We start from the raw sequence: 12,851 nt of genomic DNA on the forward strand, positions 1-12,851 counted from the left end.
TTTGCTTCTGTCACTTCCTTATACTTATCCTTTCTCCTTTAAATAGCCTAGATTCTAAATTGAAGGCATTTCTATGGTTTCTTTTGGTATAGGAGGTGATAATTGCTGATGACTAATTTTTATAAATGCAATGTCTCCTCTCTTGTATTAGGACAATAAATAAACAGGGCATAGGTACCACTTAAATGCCTGTCCAACCACTAGCAAACTCTGCTCTGCCTACCTTTATTTAACAGAAATTCAGTTGGGAAGCTTAAAAAAAAAACAACTTTTAAAGTAAAATCAGATCCTAAACCTAGTCAATATTAACCACAAATCTATTTCCATAGAGGAGGAGCTGGTGGACTTTGGCAGGACTTTCATATTACCATCCTCACAGAATAGACAGATCGATTTGCTTACCAAATAGCCCAGGCCGCCTATTTCCATAAGCACATGAGATTAAAGCACAGGGGAGGCAAATAAATAAATAAATAAAACTCATGAAACTGGCAGAAATCAATACAGTATTTTCTATAAGAAAGCCAGCAACAATTATGTAACATCTTACATACATGAAAGGTGCATGTTGAATTAACATGACTTGTAATCACTACAATTATTTAGGATTTATAAGGAAATGATATAGTGAGAGTAAGAAATTCAATTTGGCAATTCTATTTGGCATACTTGATGTTGAGCCTACAGTGTGCCCAACATTGAGTGACTTGTTCCAGAAATAAAGATCAGCTTTCCATGGCCCTGAGTGACAACGAACAGGTTTGAGAGACAGGTTCCATAGCTAATTAATACGCAAGGTTGCTATGGGGTGGTGGACTCTGAAGGCTTGGAGAGGTTACGAGACTGTCATTTTGTGAGCTCTGTCAACCTGACCAAGCCCTTTCCTTGTTCTAACCTTCAGTTTTCTGATTTGTAATGTGCGATAGGGAACAACTCCCTCACTTTACAGGACTTAAATGAGAAACTCTATGTGAAAGTACTTGGCACACTGTGGGCATCAATCATGATTAAAAAAGAAAAAGGCAGAAAGAAACAACGCAAGTGCTAGAGTAGAGTCCACTCACTTTGCCATGAAAGGCCGGAGGAAGGAAAAGTTAATTTTTTTCTTAAGTAATCAAGAAGGGTATTTTGGCGGGGAGGACATTGAAATTGGGCCTTGAAGGATAGCTGATGAAGCTGCATTAGATAAATAAATTGCCCAGGTCACACTGCTAGTGTGGTGGAGTTGGGATTTGAATCCCAGCAGTCTAACTCCACAGCCCATGTTCATGACTATGATACTGATGTTAGAGAAGGGCATGCCTTCTGTGTGACCCTCCTAAACCAGAGAATGCCCTAACCTAAACACAGGAAGGCAGCCATTAGCTGTTAAAGCTAGTAGGAACCTTACAAGTCATTTTACAGATGCAATGCTGAGCCCCAGCAGCCTAGGTGACTTAGCCAGGACCATGAACCAGGGACCTAAGAGATATGGCCCAGGGATCTGGATTCTGGTGTCCTGCCTGGTGCACGGTCCACTCCATGATGATAGTAAGTAGACTAAGAGAGATCTACACATTCAGCTAAACATATCACAGCCTTGCTAAAGCACACTGTTCAGTGGAACTAGTCATGCATTTGGATCTTACCAGACCCATGCAAGGGACATTTTCTTGGAAATACCAGAAAGATGTGACCATACTAAATAGCAAAATTCCAACCCATATTTTGAAAATAGGTTTTAAGAGCATACAACCTCAAAAGTTGGAATCAATTCTAAATGGTGTAGAAGGGGAACAGGAGGCAGGAAAGGAAGTCCCTCAACCAAAAAGTATATTCCCTGACTGGTTCGGGATGGTGCCTTTAAAGCTTTATCCTCTAAAATTGAGACACGAAGGTAGCAATTCCTTACCCCTTTGCTTGATTTAGTTATCCCCTCTTATTTTACATGTCATTTAGCTAAAGATTTTGATATGTGCCAAGATATTGAAATAGTACACGTGGGGAGAGGGCAATAGAGGGGGGGCAGGAAAGAGAGAGAAGATGCTCCAAATGGGGATCAGGGTAGGATGGGAGGAGGGATGGGTCTGGAAGCGACAAACTTGATCTTCAAATATTTTCTCAAGGCCAGGTCCACTTATCTTTCAGCTAAATAACTGAACAAAATATGATGGTAAGTTTAAACAAGAGCAAAAAGCTTGACTCAGAATCAGGTAAAGCGGTTCAAAAGTCTTACAATGCTGGCCAAAGAAAAATACTGGCCACACAGAACCTGGTGGATCCTTATTTCATATGCTGTTATGCAGGAAACAGGGAGTTATAGTTGATTTTGGCATGATATGGACAGAAATCCTTTAACATTGACAGTCAAATTCTCAGCATTTTTGGAACAACATACCATAATTGGTCCAAGATGAATTTATGAAAACCAAACACTTTGGGAAGACCTTTTTCTCACAATGGAGATAAGAATTCCAGTGTTATGCCTGTTGGAGCTATAATCTGCTTTAGGTGAGATTCATTTTCAGTGCCTCATAGATCTTCTCTAAGCCCTTCCTTCTTTCTGGCAACCTCTTTCCTTCTGTTCCCTCCCCTCTGTCCAGGGCACTCTCTCTGGGCACCTTCCTCAGGATAAAAGCAAAAAGTAACAAATCCCTGAGCTAGCATCTTATGCTGAATTAGTTTAACACATAACATTACTTAGGTGATGTTAAGTTAGTATCGGTGGAAGCAACAAGCTTTAGTGGGTTCAAATCCCTACTTTGTCTCTATGCAAACTGGCATGTTACTTAACCCTGCTAAACCTCAGCTTCCCCATCTGTAACGTGAGTAAAACAATAACCACCTCAAAGGGTTATGAGCAGTCAAGAGAAAATGGCAGTACAGAGACCAGCACCCTAGTAGATGTTTTGGAAACCTATGCCCCTTCCCCTCATTACTCCATAGGAAAAGTTTAAAATAAGAGACCATAGCAAAGTTCAAAGACTGAAGGCAATGAAATGATCCTTAATGATAAAATTTCACTTTCCCTCTCCCTCCCCCGGGCTCCTGGGGCTAGGAGCTGATGGAAGGCAGGAAGACTTCCTTATGTATTCTCATATCAACAAGCTCCTATCAGTTCGTAGGTTTGTTACAGACTTTCCATCTTGGGACTAGTTACCTTAAAATTAGGTGGAACCACCCCCTTATCAACTGTGTATTTGTGCCACCATATTTCTTACAAATAAATACTTGGATGTTATTCAAAGTGTGGTCCATGGACCCTGCACTGGCGTCACCCGGGGGCTTGTTAGAAATGCAGACTCTCAGGTCCCACCCCAGACTTAACGCAGCAGAATGTGTATTTTAGCGAGATCCCCTGGCAATCTATGTGCCCAGGAGAGCTTGAGAAGCATTTATATAGACCACAATATAGTTGTGCTACTTTTTAAATCCAATGAAATCGTTGTGGTCCACAAGAACTTTCAAAATTATGTCAATGCAGTTGCGACCGTAAAGAACTTTCAAAATTATGTCAATGCAGTTGCAACCATATGGTTCATCTCCCTTCCATCTTTCTATCTCCAACTAAAATACCCCCAAGCCTCTGATTTAAAGAGACTTCAGGAACCTGAGAACAAATATTTGCAGCTAAAATAACATCATAAAAACACCCAGAAAAGAAGATCTAACTAACATCTCTTTGTCCCTTTGGAAGCAATTATGAAGCCAATATGAAAAGTTGCTGAAAGGTAATGCCTAAAGAATAGTTGGAGAAAATCAGCAGAGGAGATAGCACAAAGCTAGCTAGAGCTGGTAGTGATATGCACACAAGCTGACAGCTTCCCTGAATGAGCTTTTGATCGAGGGGGGAATTTACAGTGAAACTATAGCAGTTCCAGCCTCTGGCCCCCAAATTACCTGGTTCCATCCAAAGTCGAGGGGGAAGCAAGCCCCAGCAATTTCCTATTCATAATTTTGTACTATTTTTCTTAAAGTGGGCTCCCCAAAGTTTGTAAGCTTCAGACCCCACAACACCTGGAACCGAATCTATTTTCCTGTAGGATATGACACTGCGTAGCCACCTGCCGCTTAAACGCACCATCTTGGCTTGTTCCGTCGTCGCCTGGGTCTGCCACGGTGGTTATTCTGCTCTTGCAGGAACACAGCCCCAGCTGTCCTCTTCCCAGCGGCAGCAAATTGTCTCACATTTTCCCGGCTGCTGGGTCAGAAATGGCTACATTACTCAGTGCCCCCAAAACGTTTATTGTCCTGCAGGGCCTTACACAATCCCACAGGAAACCACGCTCAACACTTAGCCAACACTTGTTGATTTGATTGAACGTAACAAAAACGGAGACAAAAGCATATTTTATAAAGGTTCCAACTTTGATAACTACAGCTCCTGCTTTTCCCAGGCAACTCTCGGGTACATGTGATAACCCCGCCTTTGTTTGTGGAGCTCTGTGCTGGAAAGGACAAGAAAATATCTCAGCAAAACCTGACTGCTGACGCTGACTTCTCTCACACGGGTCAGGAAACCATTAGGTAATGCCAAAGTGCAGAGAGAATAAGCAATGAAAAGTTCAACTGAACACTTGGACAAAGGCAGGCGGCAGAATATATGACAGAGAAGAACAGTTAATATGACCAAAAAGGAGCCTATTTCCACAGTTTAAATTATTAAGAAATCCAGAAATGGAAAAGAGATTGGTTTTGCTAATGTATGGTGCACCTGGATTGCAATGAAAAAGTGTGATTGCCACTTGACATCATTCTGACAAGATCACAGCTTTTGCCTTTATCCATTCCACCATTTTCTCTGGTGCACACTGGCTGTTCATGTATAATAAATCTAATGACATGTTTTAGCTCCCACTGTGCATAGCTAGGAAAATTAATCATCCTTTTGGCATGCATTGACATGCTGTATTAACTTAAAAATTGTTGACTACTTTAACCTATTTGTAAACGTCTATGATGTGATGACGTCTTGGGTTGGCAGAGGAGAATGAAGTATTCTTTTGAGTAGACACAGGATCAGCTTCATTTCTATTCCTTTGTTGCTGAGCATTGTCAGGGGCTTGAGACACAAGAGCAAAGAGAGCAGAGGCAGCCCACATCTGCAGGGGGCTTATGTCTAGTGAGGGAAGAACCACAAGTAATGGTTTAATTATAGTAGAATGTGTGAAAAATAACTTGCAAAGATATCTTTAATATTTCTGTTTGGAAACTGGAATTTGGGGAAGGGCAAAGAGTCGTTCAGAAGAATTCAAAAGAGTGTAGCTTACATCCTGAGAGCAAATAAAAGTCACTGATAAATTCCAAATAGCTCTCCATCCTCTAGGAATAAAGTACGTAGTCATCCGAGAAATGGAGGGTGAAGCAGAATAACAATAGCATAACAACCTGGCCAAATAAATTAATTCCACATTCTGCTAACTAGCTTCCTTTCCCACATGGCAATTTGCATTTATTCCACTGCTTATATATGGTAACATGGCAAAAGATCGATTCTCAAATAAAAAGCAAACTTAAGGGAGGGGAAGAAGGAGGTGGTAGAACCGTGGAAACACCTGGGCACAATCTCTTGGGATTTCCATCCCTTCTTGGGGCTTAAAACACTTAAGGGCAGCTGGGAGGAGTGGTTTCCTCTAAGTCAAAATGTCACAGATTTATTTACTTTTTCTATTCATTCACTTCCTCTGCTACTTCTCCTGAACCTTTCTTTGGCTTTGTATTTTCCATGACTTTAGTTAAAACCTAACCTTTGGCAACCTGCTATTTCGATAACATGATTTAATTTACTCAAATTATAGTCTGCATTGTCACCTTCACCCAGTGAGAATCTTAGGAATTTTCTCTAAAGCTTGTTCATGCAAGCCTTTAGTAGGCAACAGCTAAAGGGACACAGCATGAGATAATCTGACTTCATGAGGTGAACAAGCTTGTTCACTTATGCTTACATTTTTAGAATAAGAAAGAATGTGGTAGGACCCATTTTATGATGGGTGAAGGGGGAGGAGCAGGGAAGGGGGAGGAGGAAGGGGAAGGGGGAAGGGAAAGGGAGAAACTTCCAGTTGCTCGGTGCAAAGAATATGGAATCACTCTTGACTTTTGCCCTTCCCTTACACCCTATGTCCAATCCTTCATGAAATACAGTTAGCTCTATCTTCAAAATGTACCCCAAGTTTGGCTACTTTTCAATACTTCTACTGCCACCTACTGGTCTGAGTTGCCATCACTCCTCATGGGGAATATTGCTGTAGCCTCCTGAGTATTCTCTCTTCCACTCTTGCCCTTGTTCTATTCTCCACTGAGAAGCCAGAGTAATTCTTTTAAATGAAGTCAAATCTTACCACCTCTCCAGTCTGAACTCTCCAATGGTCCTCCCTTTTTTTGGTCCCCTAGTACTGTGTCTAACATCATCTCATGATTATTCTACTTTGTTTTACCACTTCTAAAACTGGCCTCCTTGCTATGCCTCCCATATTCGGAACACCATCTGCCCCAGGGCCTTTGCATTGGTGCTATCCTCTTGTTGGCGAACTGTCCCAGATATCTGCCTGGCTCATTTCATTATCTTCAGGCTCCACTTCAAATGCCATCTTCTAAATGAGCTCTACCCGGGCCACCCTGTTTAACACTACAGCCTCACCCCCACTCAGCACTCCAGTCTCCCTTACTCTGCTGTACTTTTTCTTGTTGCCACAGCACTTATCACCATGTAACATAATGCACAACTTACTTATTTATTACCTTTATTGTCTGTCTCTCCTCACTAAAGAGTAAGCCCACACGGGCTCCGATAGCTTGTATTTGCAGCCTGAGTTTTTTCATGGGTAGATCTATCTCTTCATTGGGGACATCACTCCATTACCTCCTGCACTTGTTCCTTCTGGTGCTAAAATAATCTGCTTGGAGGTTGAGATCTGGTGTGAATCATTCACACTTATTGAAATTGAAGGTTAACATAACCACCTAAGGGTGCTTGCATACCAAACCTCAGGTTCAGTGGTGGAACAAATTGCCCTACCCTGTTCCTTATGGAAGGAAATGGGTGAGTAGGGGGTGGAGGTAGACCCACAAAGGTCTGTTGTTTCCTTTTGTTATGACCTTTCCTGAGATCTATAAAACCTTTACATAAACTGTCGGCATGCTATGAATTTTACTCCCGTTTTCAGTGGGAGGTAAGGATTTGGGGTCTAGATGGAGTCAGCAAACTATGAACACCACTTGTTTTTGTGAATAAAATTTATTGGCACACAGCCACTATTTGTTTGCATATTGTCTGTGGTTGCTCTCGGTCTACAACAGCAGAGCTGAGTAGTTGCAACAGGGTTTATATACCTGTGAAGTCTCAAATATTTACTATCTGGCCTTCACAGAAAAAAGTTGCCAATTCATGCTGTAGAAGACTCCTGCCAGGTGTGGAAGTGACCTAGTAGCTTGCAATTTAGTTCGACAGCTCGTTTCAATAGACATTTGCTGAATTGTACAGTGTAAAAGGTGCTCGAGTAGGAAGCAAAGAAAGCAGAAAAAGGGAGTATCTTTATGGAACCCTTCTAGCCCTGATTCCCACTTTGATTCAAATTATTTTTTCCTAAAATTGTATCATAAAAAATTTCAAAATACAGAAAAGTTAAAAGAAGTCGAAGCACTCATACACCACCATCTACATTCTACAATGAACATTTTATTGTATTTACTTTCTCATATACCTATCCATTTATCCATCTTTCTGTTCATTTATTGATCCACCCTATTGTCATTCCTGTTATTATTGTTATTTTTTCGTGTATTCAAAGTAAGTTGCAGACATCAGTATACTTCATCCGTAAACACCTCAATGTACATAACATTAAATAGAAGCTGATTCAAATTCGTTTTAACTTTAACTCCAATACACTCCAATACTGTGATCTTGAAAGCAGCCTTCATTTGGCCAGAAGATACAACTTTACAAAAGCTGAAAACTGAGAAAGGTTATCAGGGTAATTGAGGTAAGTGTCAAGGGACTCATTCACCTAAATTTCTCCACTTCCCTGGTTCAGAGATGAATCGGCCTTTCAGGGCCGACAGTGTTTTGCTTGTGATAGATTCTAAGAAAGTTCTGTGGCTCAAAAGAGAGGGTCATAAGCTGTTCTTTTCTGGGGCGCTGCCAAAAACCCATGAAAAAGAAAAAAGCACAGTTATGAGTTTATGCAACAGCTGATCACATGTAGCTTCTGGGTCACAGCCCTGGTTGACGTAACAAACAGGGTCTGTGCAGAATGCCCTCAGGAGAGTGGGTATGGGAGTCACATATACCCATCTTTTCTAGATATACTGGGATGTCTTCAACCACCTAGTACATTAATGGCCTTCATAAACTAGCGTTTACAAAATAATGACTAGGAACCAACTGATTTCCTGAGTTCAGTGAGTCTGAATCCCTAATATGGAATGTTCCAGAGATATTTGTCATTTAATGAATATCAGCTACACTGCCCTGGGAGGCAAATTACTAAAATCTGCAAGAAGGAATTTTTGAGTTGATGGCTTGAAGAAGAAAAACAATGTGAATAATGAAGTGTTTAAAATGGATATATACCTCCATAGCATATATCTTCGAGAAGAAATTTGACAAGTTATACAGAAGAAAAAAAATAAAATTCTTGAATAAAAAATTAAAAAGTCAAATAAAATATGTTGATAATGTGGCTGTCTTTGAAGATTGTAATGGTGTTACTTGGCATCATTTAGGGAAGGCTTCATTCATTGTCTTATCAGCACGGGTTTTCTCTCTGTTTCCCAGGGTCCCAGAGGCAACTGCTGGCCTGCCCACACATTCACATATTCAGTTGCCTGCTCCACATCTCCAAATGACAATGTGAAAAGTGCTCCAAGCTTGAGGTACAGGGTCACATTTCTCATCTCAAAAGTGGACGCTATTATAGTGAAACATTATCCCCTCCCTAGTTCATTTGTAAAAATTCTCCCCTCTGCTACCTTTGTTTTTCCTTATTTTAAGTCATCTAGTTTTTTAGATTTGCTCTTTTTTTTTCTGCAGGGGCCTGCAAATGGAATTCCCTGCTTTGCTCTGACCATGCACGTCTCTGGACTTAGCCCTCACTCCTGTCAGGGCTGCAGAGGTGGAGGGGATTCTGAGTCCCAGAGGAAGCTCTGAAAAGGTGTTAAACTGAAACATCCCCAAGAATATTGAGAACCCAGTATAGAAATGAGTACAAATGCACAGCTAAGCCATTCGCTCCTGTTTTTTTTTTCACTATGAAGCTGACCTTGTAAATGCTACTTGTAGCAGAAGAGTCTTCAGGACTCCTACGCTCCAGAGGTTACTGCTATGGCTGGTGGGATGCAACATTTAATCTCTAAAGTCTACCGTTTATCTTGCTTGATGGCCGGTTGCCTTGGTAATAATTTAAATGTATATATCCACTTTCTGAAAGGATAAATATTTGTAAGAGTCTGTCATTAGCATGGAAAACTTTGAAAATCTGCCTCTTCTCTCCTCTTGCATACAGACTTTTTTCCATATCTATTATCATGAAACAAACTACCTGGAAACTGAGTGGCTTAAAACAGCCATTTTTACTTGCTCACAGTTCTGTGGGTCAGGAAGTTGGGAAAGACAAGTTTGGATGTTCATATCTTATCCATGTGGCATCAGCTGGGGCAGTTAGGTGGGGCTGGAGAGTCCACTTCTAAGATGGCTTCATTGTGTCTGGTGCCTCAGTGTCCTTGGCCTCCGTCTCTCTGTCTTATGTGGCATGTCCTCTTCCAGGGCCTCTCCTTCACGTGGCATGGGCTTCTCCTGGAATGATCACTGTGGTCTCAGGATTATCACTCTTCTTACAGGGCAGCTGGCTTCCACAAGGCAGGAAGCAGAAGCTGCCAGGCCATTTCAGAGCCACGCCCAGAACTGGCACAGTGTCACTTCCATTGTATTGCACTGGTCAAAAGCAGCCACAAGCTCTGCCTAGACTCAAGAGGAAGAGAAGTAAACTTCACTTTTGATGGAGGGGTGTCAAGTGTAGGTACATCGCAGAAAACAAAGCAGGTGCCATGGGAGATACTGTTCAAGCCATCTGAGGAAAATAGAATCTTCCAAAGGATGATAAACAGTGGCTCTGGCAAGCAATGTGGAGGTGTGAGGATTGCCATGTCAAACATCTCAGCCGGACATGAGAGGCCAGGCATTGAAGGTTTCCCAGAGGAAGTGACCTGTAAACTGAGAGATGAATGGGAATACACCAGATCAAGGAGAGGGGAAGAAAGTTACAGACAGGGGCACAGCAAGCCAACAAGAGGGAGCATGTACATTCCAGAGCCTAAAAGAAGTTCAGCATGTTGGGGAGCGTGCCTGTGTGTGTGTGTGTGTGTGTGTGTGTGCACGCACGTGCATGTGCGTATGACTGTCCTTGAGCAAGCCTGTTGAGGGTGAGGCCAGGTCAACAATATCCCAGAACTTTTTCCTGAGAGTAATGAGAAGCCATTGAGGATTTTAAGCAACTGTTACTCCATTTGACTGCGATTTGGAGAATGGATTGGCCAGTAGCGAGCCTGAAGGCAGGAAGAGTGGGGTGGCTTTCAGAGAAGATGGACAGCACTAGTGAAAATGGGAAGGATGGGATGGACATAAGAGATATTAGGAGTCAAAATCCACAGGATTTTAGGATATAAGAGTGAGAGGGGAGAGCTTGCATTTTGGGCTCAAGCAATTGGCTGAACGTTGAACTTTTTGATAAGGAATGCAGAAGCATTTACTAAGGACTGCAAAGCGCTGGACAGAGAGCCCTTGCTTCTGTTTTACTTGGAGACAGTTGCAGATGTAATTATAATGATGGTAAGCAAGAATATTATTCCATGGCACTTTTAATGTTCATGTGTGTTACATCCTTTAGCTTTGAATCACTGAAGTAAGGTGGGGAGGGTGGGTTTGAGCCCCACTGACAGATAAAGAGCCCAGGGGAAAGTCTTTGGTCCTCTACTAACCTGTTCTTTTAGAGCAGGGGTCTCTGCAAGCTACGCCTACAGCCCAGATGGGTAGATAGCCCGCTACCTATTTTTGTACAGCCTGAGAGCTAAGAATGGTTCTTACATTTTTAAGTGGTTAAAATTAAAAAAAAAATAAAGAGTAATATTTTGTGACAAGTGAAAATTATGTGAATTCAAAATTAAATTAATTTCATGAATTCAAATCTCAGTATTCATAATTCAAGTTTCATTGAGGTAGAACCACACTCACTCATTTATATGTTGCCTATGGCTGCTTGCTTTCTACAAAGGCAAACTGGAGCAGTCTCCACAGAGAACATACCTGGCCTGCAAAGTCAAAACTATTCACTACCTGGTCCTTCACAGACAAAGTTTGCTCACCTTGTTTTGGAAGGTTTAGACCTTGTCCATCCTTTCTCAAAGCCAGGCCAGACGCCTTCTGGTGTTTAAAGAACAGAAACCGCAGCCATGCGTGTACCTCTCATTAATAACCCTGGCAATGAATTAGACCCCCCTGGCTGGCTTGTGTGAGGCGAGATACTCATTCTCCTGCGAAAACTATCCAAGGCCTGCCCACTGTATTCCAGCAACATCCAAGCTCTTAACCAATTGTTTCCCCACTAGGGTGTGCCTTCTCTTTAGGCAGGAGCAAAGATGTCTTGGCCTCTCCCCATTCTCCCCCACTCCCCAATTCTAACTGGCAAACAGCAGGCAACTTATTCATGCAACAAACACTTGTGTAGTGCTTACAACGCGACAGGTTCATTTAATTCTCACTGCGACCCTATGAGGTTGGTACCATTATCACCACCATCCTCGTGTGACAGAGGAGGAACTGGAGGCACAGAGAGGCTGAGCCACCTACCCCAGGTCACACCAAGTGGTGCCTCCAAGTGGTGGAGGCAGCATTCGAACTCGTGTCGCCAAGCTCCGCGGTTTGGGTGACAAGTGGACCCCAGTTAAAGACAGGTTTCCCACGAGGCCGAGTTGGGGCCTTTGCCCGGATCGGAGCACCTGCCCGGGCCGCAAACCCCTCCTGGAACCCAGCGCGCCCCCAAATTGCTCTCGTGCGCGTCTCTTCCCGGCGGGAGGGGCGGCGAGGCCAGAGCAGCCGGGAGAGGCGGGGCCGGCTGTAAACAGGGGCGTCGCCCCGCTGGGGCCCCCGAGACCCGGAGGCTCCCGCCTCCCGCCTCCCGGAGGCCGCCGGTCGCAAAGCGCTGAGTCACGGTGAGGCGACTGGCCCGGCGCCCTGCAAACCTGCCCGCCCTGCGCTCACCCGCTTGGGCCGGCTCCCGCGTGCCCCGCCAGCCGCCACAGACGCTCTGGGCGCCGCCACCGACGCGTGAGTACCGGGGACGCGCGGGGCTGTCGTAGGTGGGGGTGTGCTGGCAATCAGTTTGCAAAATCCTGCCTTCCCCGGCCTGCTTTAGACTCCTAGGGGAGATGACAAGAGATGCTTAAATAGTACCTTGATATTTGGTGAATGCGGTAGAAGGCTTTTCTTTTTGCAAAACACTGAGATCTGTTAAGTACCTCATCGGTTGTTCACATGAATAGAATTAACTGTAGGAGTCTGGAAGGGCCCAGAAATAGCCTAGATGGGGATGAAAATACTTCCTAGTTGCTTTTATATAGGTGATGACAGGCCTGTATTGCTTTGAGCATTAAGCTCATTCCTGTGCCCCACATTCCGTCACCCAATAAATATTTATTGACTACTGTTCGAGGAGGATACATTTTAGGATAGGCCTTGACTAAGTAGAGGGTATTGACAAGTAGAGCCCCTCTAAATAATAGCAGCTGACGTTCCCATAGCACTAACTGCATCCCCTTGAGGTAGACATCGTATTACTCCCATTTTATAGATAAGAAAACTGAGGCAGAGAGAGCCTCAG

The 12,851-nt window shown here is 43.2% G+C and overlaps 2 protein-coding genes across 5 annotated transcripts in view; one reads left to right on the top strand and one right to left on the bottom strand.

Annotated features, from left to right (window-relative positions):
* Positions 1–4,229, bottom strand: part of BMX (BMX non-receptor tyrosine kinase) — a 48,476-nt gene extending 44,247 nt beyond the window's left edge. The window contains exon 1 of one of the 2 annotated variants that reach the window (XM_045538102.1): positions 4,061–4,229. In XM_045538102.1, coding sequence (XP_045394058.1) covers positions 4,061–4,063 — 3 coding nt within the window. In that variant the 5' untranslated portion in view covers positions 4,064–4,229. The other variant, XM_045538103.1, reaches the window with a different exon arrangement.
* A 7,949-nt stretch (positions 4,230–12,178) lies between these two features.
* Positions 12,179–12,851, top strand: part of PIR (pirin) — an 89,637-nt gene continuing 88,964 nt past the window's right edge. For 2 of the 3 annotated variants that reach the window (XM_045537758.1, XM_045537759.1), the window contains exon 1: positions 12,180–12,298. The gene's annotated coding sequence lies outside the window, so the exon portion shown is untranslated. Of the gene's footprint in view, positions 12,299–12,851 lie in introns of all 3 variants that reach the window. The other variant, XM_045537760.1, reaches the window with a different exon arrangement.

Source organism: Lemur catta, chromosome X, assembly GCF_020740605.2.
Source record: "Lemur catta isolate mLemCat1 chromosome X, mLemCat1.pri, whole genome shotgun sequence".
Classification (NCBI taxonomy): Eukaryota; Metazoa; Chordata; class Mammalia; order Primates; family Lemuridae; genus Lemur; species Lemur catta.